The 20,185-nt window shown below is 44.3% G+C and overlaps 1 protein-coding gene across 1 annotated transcript in view; it reads left to right on the forward strand.

Annotated features, from left to right (window-relative positions):
* The window catches only part of PALMD (palmdelphin), a 55,293-nt gene extending 40,935 nt beyond the window's left edge, over window positions 1–14,358 (forward strand). The window contains exons 6-8 of the mRNA XM_029618118.1: window positions 3,450–3,563; window positions 7,504–8,571; window positions 11,990–14,358. Coding sequence (XP_029473978.1) covers window positions 3,450–3,563; window positions 7,504–8,571; window positions 11,990–12,033 — 1,226 coding nt within the window. The 3' untranslated portion in view covers window positions 12,034–14,358. The remainder of the gene's footprint in view (window positions 1–3,449; window positions 3,564–7,503; window positions 8,572–11,989) is intronic.
* Window positions 14,359–20,185: the final 5,827 nt, after the last annotated feature.

Consider the following 20,185-nt stretch of genomic DNA (forward strand, 5'->3'; position numbering starts at 1 on the left):
ACGTCTACCACTCCTGGGCACAGTTCAGACCCAGCTACGATGGTGGCTGCAGGTCAGCCACCTGAGCCAGGGAACAAGACTGTCTTCACCACCCTGGACTCTGCTCACCACAGATGCCAGCCTACGAGGATGGGGAGCACACTGTGAGGAGCTAACCACCCAAGGGCAGTGGAATGCAGAAGAGTCGGGATGGAACATCAACCGTCTAGAAGCGCGGGCGGTCAGACTAGCCTGCCTACGGTTCGTTCACAGACTCCGGGACAAAGCGGTCAGAGTAATGTCGGACAACGCCACAACAGTGGCCTACATCAACCATCAGGGGGGTACCAGAAGCCAACAGGTGTCTCTGGAAATAGACCCCCTAATGTCGTGGGTGGAAGTACATCTCCAGGAGATCTCGGCCCTCCACATCACCAGGAAAGACAACATCACGGTGGACTACCTCAGCAGAGAAAGTCTAGACCCAGGAGAATGGAAGCTGTCGACCACAGCATTCCAAATGATAGTGAACCGGTGGGGAACACCAGATATGGACCTTCTGGCAAACCGGTCCAACGCCCAAGTACCCAGGTACTTCAGCTGCAGGCGGGAACCTCAGTCCCAGGGGATCGATGCCCTGGTAGAGACCTGGCCACAGGGGACTCTATTATACGCCTTCCCGCCGTGGCCCCTATTGGGCGCAATCATTCACAAGATACAGCTACACAGGAGACTGGCCAAGAAGACCGTGGTACGCAGACATGAGAAGGCACTGGCAGGGACCCCCCCTGTCACTGCCTCCACACAGAGACCTGCTTCAACAAGGGCTGATCCTCCACGAGGATCCAGCTCGATTCTCTCTTACGGCCTGGCCACTGAGAGGGCTCACCTGAGAGAGAGCGGATACTCGGGGGCTGTAATTGACACCCTACTCCGAGCACGCAAGTTCTCCACATCTTTAACGTACATAAGGATTTGGAGAGTATTTGAAGCCTGGTGCAAAGACCACGACATCATACCACGCTCAGTCAAAGTTCCAGCGATCTTGGAATTCCTACAGAACGGGCTACAGAAGGGTCTGTCCCTCAACTCCATCAAGGTTCAGGTGGCCGCATTGTCATGCTAAGAACATAAGAACATAAGAAAATGCCATACTGGGTCAGACCAAGGGTCCATCAAGCCCAGCATCCTGTTCCCAACAGTGGCCAATCCAGGCCACAAGAACCTGGCAAGTACCCAAAAACCAAGCCCATTCCATGTAACCATTGCTAATGGCAGTGGCTATTCTCTAAGTGAACTATGGCACTAAGAGTGAGAGCAACAGCATAGCCTCTCACCTGGACGTTTCACGCTTCCTGAAAGGAGTCAAACACATCCGCCCACCCCTAAAGTGGCCGGTACCTCTTTGGAATCTCAACCTGGTCCTGGATTTTCTAGCAGGAGCCTCCTTCAGGCCCCTCCGTGGACTGTCTCTCCGACTATTAACTTTGAAGACAGCATTCCTGCTGGCAGTTTGTTCAGCCCGCTGCATTTCATAACTACAAGCACTGTCCTGCCATGAGCCGTTCCTCAGGCTCACCCCGGGAACCATCCAGCTACGCACGGTACCTTCGTTCCTTCCCAAAGTGGTGTCACACTTCCATCTTAACCAAACCATCTCGCTACCATTGCCGGATGAGTTTAAGAATTCGGAAGAAGCTCGTAGTCTACGCCACCTCAACATTGGCAGACTCCTATCCAGATACCTGGAAATGTCGGAACCCGTACGAAAAACGGACCACCTATTCATCCTTCACAGCGGGAAGAGACAAGGGGAAGCAGCCTCGCGGGAAACCATAGCCCATTGGATCAAGGTGGCCTACGTAGAAGCAGGCAAGCCTCCGCCTCTACAAGTCAAGGCCCATTCTACTAGGGCCCAGGCAGTGTCCTGGGCAGAAACCAGAATGTTGCCACCCGCCAAGATTTGCAGGGCGGCGACATGGTCCTCCATCCACACCTTCTCCAGGTTCTACCGCCTGGATGTTCAAGCTTGGGAGGACACGGCATTTGCAAGGGCAGTGCTAAGTGGGTCACAGGCAGCCTCCCACCCAGTCGGGAGTAGCTTTTATACATCCCATTGGTCCTGAGTCCATCTGCTACACGCTAGGAAATGGAGAAATTACTTACCTGATAATTTTGTTTTCCTTAGTGTAGACAGATGGACTCAGCATCCCACCCTTGGCTGCCGTTACTCATGGAATTTCGAATGATACAAGGGTAAGCCATGCTTTCCTTCACTTTGGACACCCATCCTACCAGGTGTCGAAGCTTTCCGGTTGAGGGCACTGGCAGTCTCCAGCTATAGCCAATTCAACCCGATCAAGTTAATCAAGTTATAAAGTTTAACCAAGTTATGAAGTTATTCAAGTTAATCAAATTAGTCAGTCACACATATCCACAATGCTTTTCGAGGAGAATACTGAAGAGCTGCACTTCCTGCAGGGGTATATGTACTAGGGCTGACGTCAAATTGAAATCTGATCCGTCTCCAACTGCTATCAGGAGTACACTATACCCATTGGTCCTGAGTCCATCTGTCTACACTAAGGAAAACGAAATTATCAGATAAGTAATTTCTCCATTAAGATTTAAAAGCAAACTTTAAAAAATAGGTTTTAGACAAGACTCGAATAAGGCATGACGCACCAACTCAGGAAGTCTATTCCAAGCATATGGGGGTAGCAAGGTGGAGAGCAGAGTCGGGAGTTGGTGGTGGAGGAGGAGAACAGAGATAAGAGTGACTTACTTGATCAGAGTTCACTTGGAGGGGTGTAGAGAGAGATAAGAGAGGAGAGGTAATGAGCTGCAGAGTGAAGGCTCTTGTAGGTGAGTAGGAACAGCCTGAACTGTGGGAATTGATAGGGAGCCAAGAAAAGGGGTTATACCTGCTATTCTTGGAGGAGAAGTCCATTACCTGCTATTCTTGGAGGAGAAGTCCATTACCTGCTATTAAGTTCACTTAGAGAATAGCCACTGCCATTAGCAATGGTTACATGGAATAGACTTAGTTTTTGGGTACTTGCCAGGTTCTTATGGCCTGGATTGGCCACTGTTGGAAACAGGATGCTGGGCTTGATGGACCCTTGGTCTGACCCAGTATGGCATTTTCTTATGTTCTTATGTTCTTATATGGGTGTAGTGACTGTGGCAAAAGATAAGCAGTGCACCTGAATTTTGGATAAATTGCAGTGAAGTGAGATGGCTCACTGGGAAACCTGTGAGGAGCAGATCTAAACGGGGTGATGAGAGTGGAAAAGGTTACTGGTAATGTGTTCAGAAAGGAAGGGTGGTTATAGATTTTTGTCCCACAATCACAAGATTTCTGATGCCAGTGAAAAAAAGAGAGAAAGACTGTAAAAAGAAAAAAAAAATATATATATATATATGAATGTGTGTGTGTGTTTATGTATCCATCTACTTTATATTCACAGAACCGGCTGGGTACATATATTCCAACATACCTGACCTTCCAAAGTCTTTCAAACCTTCTGTGCTGAAAAGGATGGGACCGGGAGGAAGGCAGAATGGCGATGAAAGCAGGAAAGGTAGGAGTTCAAAGCTAAAATGTAAAATTTAGGATTTGTGAAACCCTCCCCGCTTTCCTTTCCCAGATACATGGCTGGGGCAAAGTCAGGTCAGTGCCATTTTGAAAAATGGCACTGACCAGGCTGAGGCTAGGGGGTACCTCGGGACCAGCTTTTAAGTTTTGGGAGATGTGGTTGGGGGAGGGACACTAAACACCAATGATGTATCATATACCTTTGGGGGAAGGGGGCACTATACTTCCAATTATTTCGAATGCTCTTGGGTGGGGGGTCCTTGCCTACACTAATTCAATGGGACGGGGGTGGGGGATGCCCTTTATTGCTGACAGGATGGGGGGGGGCGTCACCACGTGTGGCACTTAATTCTATTTTTTTACCTTGTCGAGTGACGGCCCCAGGTTTAGGCAGTGGTCAGTGCTGACCCCCAATCAGCTTCCCCATTTTGCTGCAGCACGTGGTTATATTTGCATGGCCCAGCGAATGTAACGCGGGAGCCAAGAGACCTGAGTTACGGTCCCAGGGCTCTAACGCTACATTTACTGAAAATTGAAAAGGTGTTATTGTAGCATGGCTGACCAATTTTTTGGTGGATCGCGATAAAATATGTGCATCAAATTGCCTAGTAATGACCTTCTTTGCATGCATTTGCATTATTTTTGCATGCAAATTGCATGCAAAGCTGGTCATCGTAATAAGGGAGGTCACCTGGGCTGGGCCATGCAAATCATTGCATATATATCACGCTCTATTGCGTGATACACTCTGTTTAACGCATATTAGGGCACTACCATGGCTTGATGCATCACCCCGTGGGATTGTAAACCCTCTGGGGATGGGGAAATACCTAAAGTACCTGAATGTAATCCGCTCTGAAGCGCCAAAAAACGGAATATGTTATTATGCTTCTTTACTCCCTTGGTGTTTTCTTAAGAACTATTGAGAGACTAGGATCTATCCTGCAGGAGAGTCCCTCATAGGCTCTTTTTATTAAAAGCCAGATCTGCGGGTGTTCCTGAAAGACAAAGGACTGACGCAGGATTGCAAGGCCTCTTGCCCCTGTGCTGGGTAAAATGCCCAGTGCAGTATGGGAGGACGATGCCCCTTCGGGTGGTGTGTTGGATGCATTAACCCTGTTTTCTTTACATGGACAGCGTGTCTTTCTTTATTTTCATGTGCACAGTGACTTTGAGTACATTTAGCTTGTGTGTGTGTTGGGGGGGGGGGGGTTATTTTTCCATAAACATATTGTAGCCCTATATATTATACTGCAGCATTCCTCTTATTTTAATTTTATGCAGAATCACTATTTCAGAATTAGCAGAAGGCAGCCAAGAACAGTAAATCCAAGTTAAGTCAACTGTCTGTTTCCTCAATCTGCTCCTTCCTTTCCCGTGGCTCGTTGCTCCCCATCTTGGCTGCTTCTCTTTCTGTCTCCTTTTCTTCTGGTTTCTTTCTCTTCTTAAAGCTCACTCACTACCCCTGTTGGTGACCAGGATGCAAGCAATCCAGGAGACTTAATGCTGCTTGTTTTGTCCTCACCTATGCAATGGGGAGGTAATTTTCAAAGTGTAACTGTAACATACTATTGAGGCAATTTTCAAAAGCCATTTACGCTCGTTAAGTGAACTTAATGTGGGCAAAACTTATGGACAATTCAATGGCATGTATTGTAAGCAATTTTCAAGAGCCACTTAACACGGGTAATGAACATTTACACATTTAAAACCCCGTTTTAAGCGTGTAAATGCTTTTGAAAATTACCCCCCCCCCCCCAGTTTGTGTTTTCTACCTCTGATCCCAAATTGCAGAGTCAGCAGTAAGTGAGGCCATGAGAGATCCCTATAGGGATACACGCTCTAATGCCTCTGGCACTGCATTGACTGAAACACAGGTGCTGTTTAAAAAAAAAATCTGAGGACCCCTTTCAAAATGCCAAATTGGACAACATTTCCATTTGATTTTCCCATTAAATAATGGAAGATAAAATAGTGCTGGCAGTGACCCTTCCATACGTTTACCAAGAGTGCTTACATCCATGCTAAAAGGAGTGCCACAGGAGCACCCCTCAGTGCAGGAGGCATATATTATTATATATTTATATATATATAATAAAAGGAGTACCACAGGAGCACCCCTCAGTGCAGGAGGCATATATTATTATATATTTATATGTATATAATAAAAGGAGTACCACAGGAGCACCCCTCAGTGCAGGAGGCATATATTATTATATATTTATATATATATTATAAAAGGAGTACCACAGGAGCACCCCTCAGTGCAGGAGGCATATATTATTATATATTTATATGTATATAATAAAAGGAGTACCACAGGAGCACCCCTCAGTGCAGGAGGCATATATTATTATATATTTATATATATATTATAAAAGGAGTGCCACAGGAGCACCCCTCAGTGCAGGATGCATATATCATATATATATATATATATATATATATATATATATATTATAAAAGGAGTGCCCCAGGAGCAGGAGAGCCCCTCATCTCTCGTACAACCTTAGTGTGAGCCTGGAAGTTACAGTCCCTGACAGGGCGTGAAGGTCATTGCTTCAGCTACCAAAAAAGATCACACAAGTGCACTTCAGGGGTCTCTTCCCATTCCATCTAAGTTCGCTTAGGAGTGTAGAGCATTTGGCTTCTACAGCTTAACGCAGCTGAACAGCCATGGGATACTTAAAGGGCCCTGGGTCTAAGGGAGGAAATGTGTGTGGTCATGCTTACAATAGACATTAAAGACAAGGCAGCTTTTAAAATAAGGATCAAATTAGAGCAACTTTCTTGTAACTCAACTACTATTTGTTTTATAAGCAAATCATATAGTAACATTCCTCTAAAGTTGTTTACTACTTTTTTTAATTCTTATAAACTGCCTTCTCAGTCTCTGAGGGTTGCCTACTACTTTTACTTTTTTCCATTTTGTTTGTTTGTTTCTGTATTGTATCTCTCTCTCTCTCTCTCTCTCTGTTTTGTTTCCTTCACTATCTCCTCTGAACCCACTCTTTCACTATAACCTGTCTCCCACAGGTACCTATTTTTCTTCTACCACCCTTCTCATTCCTTCTGTAGGCTCTGCTTCCCTCCTTTCTCCTGTTTTCTCCCTTCTGTTTTTCACCTCTTGCCCTCCCTGTCCCCCAACCTCGCTCCCTTCTCATTTCCCACCCCACCTTATTTGGGACAGTGAGCTCCTTGCCCTGCTGGCCAGCAGAAGAGCACTCGCAGACCTTGTCCTCTCCCTCTGTTGCCAACTGCCAAACTCTTAGTTTGAACCATGCACCGCTACAATAACCCACATGGCTCCAACCATGAGTCTGGACCCAGGTATGAGGAGGAGGAGGAAGCGACCTGAAGCTGTTCTTCTGCTCCTGAGAACATCAACAAGAGGAGATGGAGTTAAGGAGATCGCCTTTGTAGGAAGGAGATGGGATTGGTGCAGGGCCAGCGCATCCATTAGGCGAACATCGGCGGTCGCCTAGGGCGCCGAGCCGTAGGGATCACCGAAGAGCAGCCACGTGGTGCCGCAAACGGGGCCTATTCCGCTCGCGGCAAAGAGAAATAGAGACTGTGTGCTTCTCAGAGCCGCAAGCAGCACCCTGAGAAGCACACAGTCGGCACCAAAACAGGTAGGGGGGGGGCGTGACCGGGGGGGGGGGGGGGGCAGCGCAAGGGTTGCCTAGGGCATCCAATACCCTTGCACCAGCCTTGGATTGGTGGGCAGGTGGAGGAAGGGCACTGCATGCTCAGTTGATCAGGCTGTTCACAATCCTGCAGCAAGAGCTAGGACTGTGACTAGAGATTAAAGTAGCTTCATGTCTATTGGAATTCAGTAGTCTATAATAAGAACTACATGCAAATACAATGTAAATATTTAAAGTTCCTTTAGTATACTAACTTTAATTACAATTTTCCCCCCGCAGCTTTGTTTGCCATGGAAATCAAAGTTGAGAAAGATATGAAGACGGGGGAAAGCACGGTTTTGTCAACAATACCTGTCCCATCGGATGAATTCAAGGGTACAGGTGTAAAGGTTTATGATGATGGACGAAAGTCTATTTATGCAGTGAGCTCTGAAGGAAAAGTGGCACAAAATGGCATAGAAAAGCTTGCAGCTACTGAAGTAGATGAGCTTTTGAGAAAAGCAACTGAAAAGAGCACAAAATCTCCCACTGAGCTCCATGAGCCTGTGTTTTCAAACCAGTTTTCCGGTCCAGCCCAACAGGCCCATGGATCACATTTTCAAGAAACCAAAGGCAAAGAAACGCACAATCTACATAGTCAAGAAAATGAGTCCTTGATCTGCACAGAAGAGGAGGAAAGCATCCTGCATCCACCAAAGATAGCACAAAAAGTATCTGAATTCACAGGGCCCAAACTAGCAGAGCAAAGGTTTCCAAGCAGCTATGATAGCAACCAAATGGATCATAGCAACTTTGAACAAGCGAAGCCAAATGAACTGGATGCCTGTCGGAAGACAGGAGAGAATGGAGAGGCAGTACTGGTGAATTCAGAGTGCCCTAAGGAGTCATTTCCTCCAGACTTTGAGGAAGATGCCAGGTACAACATTGTTCATGCCATGCCCTGTTACATCGATGACAATGAAGCCGTTACAATGATTTTCATGGGTTATCAGCATGCAGACGAGAGTGGAGACGAAAACAAGCCAATTTTGGATTATGATGGAATTATTCATGCTGAAAGAGTTGTTATCGATGATGACGATGATGGTGGTGAAGAAGAAAAGAGAAAGGAGGAGAGGTCATCTTACCATCCTTCTAGTTGTCAGAGTCAGGCTGATCAACCCGTCAGACATAATGTTGCACAGAAATCTCAAGAGACCAGTGATACTATGCATTTGAACCACAAATTGACTTATAAAAACTCAATATCAATACAAGAGCAAGAAGAAAGCCTGAGCTGTCCAGTCTCCAACTCTCATGCTAATGTGCAGATACTAGAAGATGGGACTGAAGACCCTTCATTGACAGGTAATAAAAAATATGAAACCCAGCCTTGCTGCTCAGTCACTTGACATGGGGACTTGGCTTCTCTGCTTTCTGCCTGTCGTACAACCAGACACCACGCACATACGTGTATTGCTTATGGAAGGAGCATGATTTGGCACTGTCATCACTATGTGTAATCTAGCTTTAAAAGAAAACTTTCATTTTGAGATGTTTGAGTGAGAATTCCCAAATCGATAATTTTATAAAGTTCTGCAAAATCTGCTTCAGTTGCAACCCTTTTTCTCCAAACTTACTGGCAGAGAGGGTCACACCCAGGTGCTGCTGAGAGTCAGCAAAACTCAGTGCAGTGTCGGTGTTTCTTCAGGATGGGAGAAGCAAGGTTTCTAGGCCTTTGAGAATCATTATGGCAGCCAATGAAAGTTTACTGATCTAAATGGCAAAAACATAGTTCAGAAAAATACTTGTGACAAAAACAGAAAGAATGGTAAAAAAGAAGTGATAATAAAAATACCAAGAAATGTACAGGTTAGACCACTGGTGTACTACAAAAAACCACAATCTTATTCCATCTAAATTGTGAGAATGGGGACCTCAGAAACAAAATGAAGGCTTGGCAGATGCACACACTGCAGTGCTCCAAGATATCAATCATCTATCCCCACCATCACATCTGCTAAACCCTCAGTCTGTCCCTTGTACCCCTTGCAGCTCCTCAGCATGACCCTCCTCTCTTCATGGGGCTGAGGTCACTTAGGTTCTTGGTAGATTCAGTGATTACTCAGTCTGGGTCCCTGGAACAGCAGACACTTTATCCTCTTCCTCAGGGAGCAGGAAGGCTAATCCTCCAAAGAGCAGGCTCGTATGCAGCTACCTCTCTCCCCTCCCTTAAACCCCTGGAGGGTTCCACTTTGAACACTAGGGGGACTTGCAGAACACCTCCCATGCAGGATGGGTGATGTAAATAACACCAAGCACCTTTATAACCCATCTCTGGAAGGAACCTGAAGGTCCTTTCACCATCATTATCAAAGGGACAAAAGTAAATAAGGCACATGGCAGGCTTGAATGTTGCATTATTACTCTTCAAAGGCCCCCTATTAAAATTCTTCTCCCATGGAGTACATGAAAACTTGATCACCAACAGGTGGATTTTCAAAGGGGTTACACATGTAAATGTAAAATACTATTGTAGCAATTTTCAAATGCCATTCACCCGTGTTAATGACTTAACATCGGTAAACCTATTGATAATTCAATGGCATATATTGTAGCAATTTTCAAAAGCCCAATTACATGGGTAAAGTGCATTTACACATGTAAAACCCCATTTTAAATGTGCAAAAGCTTTTGAAAATCAGGCCCTAATTATGGGATGAAAAAATATTATCACTTTCTGCATTTGTAAAGCAGTGTCTTGTATAAACACCACAGTCCTATCTAGCCAAAATAAGGCTTTTGCTTAATATTCAATGCATATTTGAAAATGGAAATATTGCAAGTAAAAGTTGGGTCTTAACTATATTGTACAAATGCAAATGATTTCATTAGAGCATATTTTAACGTGCAATCTTAACACTAGACCACAGCTTCTCTCCTTATCTTTACAACTTAAGATGTTAACATCACACCTTCACAACTCTAAATGTTTGCCTGATATTGAAATTCTGCTACTAATTAAAATACTAATTTTGTCATAAGACACCCCATGCAAGCACCATTGTAATACATTAAAAGTATGAATACAGCTTTAATGTCTCACCAATGAGATGCCAGAAGGAAATGTCAAAAATCATTCTGGCCTGATTGATACGCTTTCTGAAGCAGATATGTGCCTGCAGATCAGTTTTATTATCTGGAAAAGGTAAAACTGGCCAACCATTCTGATCAAACCTGGTTTTTTTTCTAAAGGTTTTTTTGTTTTGTTTTTTTTTAACCCTTAAGCAGATTCATCATAATTCCCTTTCAGCCTCCTGAACAGCCATATTAGCGAGAACAGAAAATAATTCTCACTCTCATTAGATATGACAAGTCTACATTACTTTTACCATCACACTGCATAAAGCCAGCCAGTCACCTTCTAGGGGGTGTATGTACCAAGCCATATTAAAAGCAGTGTGGGGACTGGCCCATTAGCTCACTGGCAGGTGCTGTGTCCTTCTGTGCAGAAGGTCCCCAGTTTGATTTTCAGAATGGATCTTCCATAGCCCGAGACAACTGGGAATGCTGCCGAGGTCTGGTTCACAGACCCTTGTAGGAAAGGAGTCATGGTCATCATTAAGGATGACACCCAGTGGCCACATATAGAGTCTATGCTACAGGATTTGTTGCAAAGACCAGACTGGGAATGGTGGGAGAGTCTATTAAAATAGAGGGAAATCCCCAGGTAGTTGTGAAGAAGGCTCGCGGCACCAGGATGCCAACACTGGTCCAATTGAGCTGGAATAAGGAAGAGCAAGGAGGTAATGTGAATTATTTGCCAATTTTAATGACACCATTACATCGACTTTACACCTTCATCTACAAAGTTAGTTAGATACAGAACGCAACTACAGACTTTCAGCTAGTTATCACAGGGCCCCCCCTCGTCTGAGAAGTACATAAGGGTCTCCTAGCCTATACCTCACCATAACCCCACACCCCCACTAACATTAGCCAGGCCTTCCAGGGCATCACAGAACAAGGGAGGAATGTCTGCAAAATCTACATGTTCACAGTGCCCGAGAGGGTAAATCAGGAGGCCACAAACAGGCCTGAATATGCCTGACATAGATTTGCATGCACTGCCTCCATTATAGGCAAATCTCTCGTATGCACATTCACTGTGGATATCCTGAGAACCAGGCCTCTTTGTGGCTCTCCAGGCCCAAAATTGGCCAAACCTGGTGTAAATGAAGCAAAAGCAAGCATGAGTGCCTACAGAAAAGCTGTCAAGGGGTGGATTCACAACAAAAAAAGAAACAGGGATGTGAAAAACAAAAACAAAAATCACTGAAATATTTACAAAAGCAAGTAGTGAAAGCTGGGTGGGGCAGGGGAAAGCAAACGACCCCCCCCCCACCACAGGCACCCATGGAAGGAAGGTTCACTATGCAGGGGCAGCTGTTTTTTCTAGTAACAGAGCCCTGTTTAGTTCCAGAAATTAATCAAACTCTAGATAGTGCAGCACAATGTTATCATGGTATAGCACTTTGTCATTGTTCATGCTGATGGATGCTTTCACCTTTCTGTACACCACACATGCTAGTAATTAGCCTCAATGTCTTACTTCTACTAAACTTCTCTTGTATTCTGCAAATAATTGCTCCGCTTGTGGCTATGACCTCCCGAGGTATGTGCTTCATTTGTTATTAGTTAAAAATAAATGTGATGACATTTTAATAAGCTGCTGCCACCGCCGCCAAAATATTACTAAATACTGGATTTCTATTCTTGTCCACAGCTCTGAGAATAAGAATGGCAAAACTGGGGAAAAAGGTGATTTAAGTGCCTCAGGAATATGGAATTACTAAATCCCAGACTGTTAGAAGCCATCACAAGAAATGAAGTTTTCTCCAAGCCTTTTATTTTTGCAGACAGTGTTAAAAAGGTACGTGCAGGGAACCTTGTGCAGTTGAGGTGCTGGGGCACTCGTCATAAAGCAGCGATGTTGCACGGTTTTCCAGCTAACACGTAAAGGGGATTCTTTTTCTTCCTCCATTTTTCAAAGTAAAAACAAGAAGGAAAACATTTTGAAAGTTCCTGTACTGAACCATTTGTACATCATTTGTTTTAACTACAACAAGACGTTTGGCTACTGAAATGCTCGTCCTGCAATCATTACCACCAAATGTGCCTTTGGTTCTGGACTCCAGTTAATGGATTGCTCTGCTGGCTTTCAAATTCACCAAATCAAAACTGAATTATCCGCAGAAAGAACAAAAAATCTAAAGTAAAGGTGCTTTCTAAGGTTCAGTTCTGCAAACTTCTTGATCCATGTTTAATGGCCAACTGTCTGAAGATAGCAATTGGCAGTATTTTTTTTCATGCCGCAGAAGAGATATTCAGTCCAGCTTGGGACAGGGGATTTGGATCTGTCCCACACATTTACTTCTGTGTGGAATTGCTCCCTGCCTCTGAATTTTCACTGGATGACGGCAGAAAAAGACCAACCGACCCAGCCAGTCTGCCCAGTTATTCTGTCTGCATTGGTAAAGGTACATCAGAGTTCCCAACCACACTTTCTCCTTCCTACTGCACCATCTTGGGTAGACGAGCATACAAGATCCAACATTTGAGTCAGACCCTCTCCCTTCCCCTGTCTTATCAGAAAACTCTTCTAGCATGAGAATATCTGCCAGTACTAGTATGGCTGGTACCCAAACATTCAGCCTTCTAGGTCCCCTGTCAGATAGACCCAGCTGCCTGAGCATCAGCGTTTCCACGAGGTCTTTCCCATTACAATGTTCCCTTCCCACGCCTCTACCTTTTTGTCTTCCTAAAAAGCATATGAGGAAGCTACAGCAGGACTACATTAGCCCCAGAGAGACACCACAGGGGCTTGGAGTGTAATGGGAGGGGGGCAGAGAGGGGAGAAAGGGGAGAAAGGGAAGGAAGAAATCTACGCAGGGCGTGAATCAAGTTCTAGATAACAGGGAGATATTTCTTCATTTCAGTGAGCAGAGAGCTAAATTATAAAAAGTTACAGATCCTTTGAGTACTCTGAAAAAAACAAACAAACCCATGATGAAATGCTATTTTAACTGCAGATAACTTTACTCTTTCATGATGTACAGATGCCTAGCAATAAATAGCCCAAACCTGTTATGTATCAGGGGAAGTGCTGCGGGATGATGCCTCTTTCATAACACTACAACAGAACCAAGAAATCTTTCTTCTGAATCATTGCATGAAGCACTTTAGTTCATGGCTCCTGCCTTTTAAAGTCTGCATTATTACAATGCATCTCACCGCAAAGCTGCGGATTTCCTCAGGCACTCTGTGCGGCCAAACAGCGAACTCCAATGTTTTACATGGAGTCGGTCGCGGAGCACCCACCCAGTCCCATTCAAATCTGTCACCATTCGGTGATCAGTGCCATCGTTTAAAATGCAGAACATTCCCGCATAAGACTTTTCTTTTTTGTGGGGGCCCAGTGGTCTGCTCCTGATCCTTTGCAGCTGCAGCTCATTAGGAAACAGGACTGGGATCTGGTGCCATGAGCCGTTTGTCAGTACCCTGAAATTTTTTCCCATTGTATATTTCTACCCCCCCCCCCCCCCCCCCCCAATGTACCTAGTTTGGTCCTAGGCCAGGGTAGCCACTGGGTATCGCCTTTGAGCAATGACCAGAGCCCCCTCCCCAGGGGACTGTGAATGCTGCCTCCACTGCGTTCCCAGCCCCAGCAGACAGAAGACCCACCTCACAGATCAAACCGGGGAACAAGGTTAATTTCTACCACCGTAACTATGTGAAGCACATAGCACACGAGACTGCTAAATGGTCCATGTTACATAAAAACGTAACTTAAGAACAGAAGATTTTCTCTTCCCTTTGTGATGCACTTAGGGAAAAGCAATCTGTGTCATAGCTACATAATGCAAGGTTTCATAGTAGGAGTCACCAGTCAGGAAAAGGATCTAGGCAGCATTGTGGATAATATGTTGAATTTCTTTTACTCACCATGCGGTGGCAATCAAGAAAGCCAATAAAATGCTAGGGATTATTAGGAAAGGAATGGAGAATAAAGCAGAGAATATCATAATGCCTCTGTATGGCTCCATGGTGCGACCTCATCTTGAATACTGTGTGCAGTTCTGGTCACCGCATCTCAAAAAAGATATAGCAGAATTAGAAAAGGTCAGAGAAGGGCGACCAAAATGATAAAGGGAATGGACTGCTTCCCATATGAGGAAAGGCTAAAGAGGTTAGAACTCTTCAGCTTGGAGAAGAGATGACTGAGGGGAGATGTGATAGAGGTCTATATAATAATAATGAGTGGAGCAGAACGGGTGAATGCTAATCAAAAATTTCAAAGACTAGGGGGCATGCAATGAAGTTACTAAGTAGCACATTTAAAACGAATAGGAGAAAATATATATTTTTTACTCAATACATAATTAAGCTCTGGAATTCATTGCCAGAGGACATGGAAATGCATTGCTTATCCTTCTTCTGTTCTTATGCCATTCTGAGTCAGACCAAAGGTCCATCAAGCCCTGTTTCTAACAGTGGCCAATCTAGGTCACAAGTACCTGGCAGGATCCCAAGACTTAGACTGATACCATGCTGCTTCTCCCAGGAATAAGCAATGGAGTTTCGCAAGTCCAACTTAATAATGGTTTATGGATTTTTCATTCAGGAACTTGTCCAAACCTTTTTTAAACCCAGCTACACTAACAACTTTCACCACATCCTCCAGCAACAAATTCCAGAGAATAATTATGCATTGAGTAAAAAAATATTTTGTCTTAAATGTATTACCTGATAACTTCATCGCGCATCCCCTATTGTACTTTTTGAAAGATTAAACAACTGATTCACATTTACCCATTCCACTCCACCTATTTTATAAACTTCTATCATATCTCCCCCTCAGTCATCTCTTTTCCAAGGTGAAGAGCCCTAACCTCTTTAGCCTTTCCTCATAGAGGAATTGTTCCATCCCCTTTTCCATTTAGTTGCCCTTCTCTGTACCCTCATTCTGCTCTATCTTTTTTGAGATGCAGTGACCAGAGTTCTGCACAATACTCAAGGTGCAATCACACCATAGAGTGATACAGAGGCATAATGTTTTGTTCTTCATTCCTTTCCTAATAGTTCATAGCAGTCTTGGTTGCTGCATGCTGAGCAGAGGATTTCAACATATTACCCATGATGACACCCAGATCTTTTTCTTGGGTAGTGACTCCCAATGTGGAACCTTGCATAGTGTAGCTATAATTTGGGTTGCTCTTCCTGACATGTATCACTTTGCACTTGTCCACATTGAATTTCATCTGCTGTTTGAATGCCCAGTCTCACAAGGTCCTCTTGCAATTTAACTTTGAATAATGTTTTTATCATCAGCAAATCTGATCACCTCACTCATTCCCATCTCTAGTACAGATCCCTGGGGCATTGCCCTATTCACCTTTCTCTATTGAGAAAATTGACCATTTAAACCTAATCTGATTTCTCTTTTCTGTCTTTTAACCACAGAAGGTTAAAAAAAAAAATCACAATAGAACATTGCCTCCTATCCCATAACTTTTTACGTTCTGCTGTAATCAAAAGCTTTGGTGCAGGTTATACAACAGGCTACCTTTAATCCAAAATCACCAAATAAAAACAATTAGTAGCAGCTCCAGTTATATATCTTCATGCTTGCCCTATTCTTACTGGACAGGTATGTTTTAATATCTATCTTTCATTTGCTACTTTTTTTTAAACCACAGTTGTGCCTTATTGTTTGTGTGAACTATAGTCTTAACTGTGCTTATGTTGTATCTCCAAAATAGAGTCCAACAAAATTCTAGCAATGACAAAAGATTTTTATGACTGTCTGACTTAATACAGGCTAGAAATCAAGGGAAAATATAGAAAAAGAGGAATTTGAGTGCACTCTAAGATACTGTTTCTGTGAGCTTCCAGCCATTTGGGTATTGATGAGCTCTACTAACTGTTACCATGCATAAGGAAATCAGATTTACAGTATTAAAAAAAAAAAAAAAAAAAAACAAATTGTAGTAAATGGAACTTTATGAACTCTTGCATGAATAGGGCAGTCAAACATTACATACCAGGTATACAGAGAGAAAAGCAGAGAACAACTATTCTCCCTCCTGCAAGTTATATTTGCAGATTCATGTTTTATAAGTGTGTATTATATAGCTTATACATTCATTTACTGAAAACAGTATTCTCATACAACTAGATGTAGCCCATTTGATAACCATTAAACAATAATACACACATCTTGCTGTATTTACTTTATTCCTAGTTTCCTTAATTTGTATAGCCTTGAGGAATGTCAAGCCTGTGTTAAGTAGGGAGACTATTTTGAACGGGAAATAAACAGTTAAATGTTTAATACTGAGCTGCTGTTTTTTTGAACCCCAGATGCTGTTGGTTTCATTGCAAATCGAATAAACGAGTATCGCTCCCAGACTCTATTTGGTTAAGATTCAAATATAAGGTGTGAGATGAAGCAGGTCCAGTACTACCGAGTATGCAAATCATGCAACTGCACAGGGTGGCACATCTGGCGGTGGTACCAGCATTGACAATCAGCCAATGGAGGTGAAGTTGGAGATCCAAAGGATGCTGCTCCAGTGATGCACAATTTGAAAACTAACAATGCTCCGCCAATTCATTTTATCCCATTCTTGGGGCCAAAATTCTTAAATGGGGCAGGAGCAACTCCTGTCTGCCAGCATTTAAAAATGGCCAGCACCATTTATAACTTTAAAGAAATCCATATTGCATTGGCTAAAGGTAATTTTTTAAATTGCTGGCTAGGCTGAAATAGGATGATTCCTCTTACTACTTATATGCCTTATATGCAAAAAAAAAAATAATAATTCAAAGTCTGGTGTCACCTCAGAACTAGCAAGACATATTGCCTCCATTTCAGGTGTACTGACACAATTCAGAACCCTGCACAAAAATCCCATTCAGAACCTATATAGCAAACCTGCCATAGCATAAAAGCACTAACTGCCAGGGCTCAAAACAACAAAAACCCTATCTATGCAGATTAGATGGGCCACTTCAGTGTTTGTCTGCAGTCATTACTATGGTATGAAAGGGCAGCATGGTAAATACTGTATTACATGGGGCCTTAGAAAAACAGTAGAACACCAATACACCTCCTCTCAAAAAGCAAAACATAGACCAGGGTTTCTCAAAATCTCCTGGAGGCACGCCTTTCCTGGTTTTTAGGATAACCATAATAAATGTGCATGACATATTTGCATACATTGGATACCAAGCAAATGCAAATCTCTCTCATGTATATTCATTGTGGCAATCTCAAAAGCCCAATTGATTAGGTGTGCCTCCAGGAGACATTTGGGAAACACTGAAATAAACTTAAGGATGGAAACAGTGCATGCAAATCTCTCTCTGATGCATATTAATTGTGGATATCCTGAAAACCAAGCCTAGTTGTGGCTCTTGAGGACTAGAAGAATAATTTATCTCAGTCACACACACAGGGGCAGAATTTCAAAGGGGTATGCACATAAGATACGCGTGTAGCCCCCGAAAACCTGCCCCATGCTCCTCCTGCATGCGCCAAGCCAATGTTGCATAGGCTGCCAGTGCATTCCGGGGTGGGGCCGCGGGCATGGTTTCGGCCCAGGGGCGTGGCCACCGGACCAGCCCCCGGACTGGAACATGGCGCGCCGGCAACTGGCCCGGCATGGGCAGGTGTAACTTTTGCAATAAAGGTAAGGGGAGGGGAATTAGTTAGGACCGGGGGTGGGTTAGTTAGGGGAAGGAAAGGGAAGGTGGGGGGTGCCGGAAAGAAAGTTCCCTCCAAGGCAGGCTGCGCGGCTCAGCGCACACAGGCTGCCGATTTTGCGCAGCCTTGTGTTGCGGTCCCAGTCGCAAATCTTGCGACCGGGCCCTTACCTCCAGCCCAGGGGTGCTGACGACGGGGTTCACTGCTCGCCGAGTTCAGCTCTCCTTCCCCGGTCTGCCAACGGTGGGACTCGCTGTTGGTCGGGCCTGTTCAGGCCTTCTCGCGGCAGCGTCTCCACGAGGGAGACGCTGCCGAGCCTCAGAACCAGGCCCCTCCCCTCCTAGGCGCGCGCAAGGAGGGTCAATTTAAAGGGCTTTTCTCGCCAGACCGTGGGCCACCCACAGAAATGACGTCAGATACTGGCAAGTACTTAAGCCCGGCGTCTGACTGTCCAAATCGCCTTGCAACGAGGTTCCCTGCTAGGTGTTAGGTGCACTGTGCTGTCTTCCTTGACTGGATCTTCTGTTGGTTCCTGTTCCTGGTTCCACTTCGTTCCAGCTCCGGCTCTTCTGCATCAGTTTCTGGTCTCGCTTCAGTTCCAGCTTCGGATCTTCTGCTTCCAGCCCAGACTTCCCTTGTCTTGCTTCCCAAGTTCCTGACTCCTGCCTGCCTCGACCTTGGTTTGCCTTCACTGCTGTCCGCTGCCTTCGCCTAAGTCCCAGCGGTCCGGGTCCTCATGGGCTCCTCCCGGGGGGGACCTCGGGCTTCCAGGGTGAAGACGTCGTCTCCTCTTCATCTCTCCCTGTCACCTAAGTCCCAGCAGCTCGGGTCCTCACGGGCTCCTCCCGAGGGGACCTCGGGTTTCCAGGGTGAAGACTTCAGCTCTACATCCAGTTTGTCTCTGCCTCCCGGCCTACCTCTTCACAGCGGAGTGTTCTTCTTCTACCTTACCACTCCGTCAGGCCGGTCCAAGAGTCCACCGATACGCTCGCAACACCTTGCGCGCACCGACCCCGCATTTTAAAAGATGTGCGTATCTATTAAAATCCGGCGTACTCTTGTTTGCACCGGGTGTGTGAACAAAAGTACGCACTCGCATACTTTTTAAAAATCTGCCCCACAGAATATAGACAGACCTCCACCAAATACAGAAAGAGGCGAACCACTCACTATAAATTAAATGTGCTGTCAAAAACTAAAATGGAAACTCCAAGAAGCAAAACTCTGCATGAAGTGCAACACTGGAGAAATAGAATCAGAAATATATTTGCTCCTGTACTGAGCAAAACGAAAAGATATCAGAGATGCACAAAGCTGACATATTCCAATCTTTAATAAAAATGCTTTTCTTCTATCTTTGTCTGGTCTTCTCATTTTTCTAATCACATTGGTCCCAGTCTCTTTTGTATGCTTTTCTCTTGTTGATCTATTTCTTCTAAAAATTGACAATACACAAGAGAACCATAGGAAAATACAAACTGAGGTTTTGAAATATAGAGGAAAAAAAAGGAAACCCCTATCTCTTGTTGATCTTCTAATTCATTTCTCAGGGTCTCTTTTCCATTTTTCATTTCTTTTCCTGTCTTCAATTCCTTATCTACATTTGCCTCTGATATTTGATCTCTCTTTTCATCTCATTTTTCTCCATGTCTATCTCTGCCTACTCAGATTTCACCCCTTCTTATAAAATTATGCACAGAGATTCATGAGCTGGCAGACAGGACACTGGCATTCATGGCATGGACACATGGGAGTGACACTCTTGCTTCCAGGTATATGAGAAGTTAGACTAGAAAGCCTATAGCAACTTATTGTAACTTCACAGGAACCAAAACAATAGAGAAAACATGGCCAATTAGATAATTGGTGATCTTGGGCAAGGCATTTCATTCTCCATTGCCTCAGGTACAAACATACAGGGTCATTCATCAAAATACGTTATGGCATTAACACCCGTGATAATGACATAACGCATGTGTTAATGCCATAATGCACGCAAGAATTGCAGTACCACATGGTACGAATGCAAATTTTGGAAAGGGGCGGGATCAGGGAGGGGTTTGGGCAGGATTCATGAAAATGATGGGCATTATTGCACTGTGCGATAGTGTGTGTTACGTTATCGAACTTTTTAACACTGAAAATAACTACACCTTTTTTCCTGGCGTTGAGCTGTGTGATATGCCCGAAACGGCCGTGAAGCAATTTGCAATA

Source organism: Rhinatrema bivittatum, chromosome 10 (genome assembly GCF_901001135.1).
Source record: "Rhinatrema bivittatum chromosome 10, aRhiBiv1.1, whole genome shotgun sequence".
Lineage (NCBI taxonomy): Eukaryota > Metazoa > Chordata > Amphibia > Gymnophiona > Rhinatrematidae > Rhinatrema > Rhinatrema bivittatum.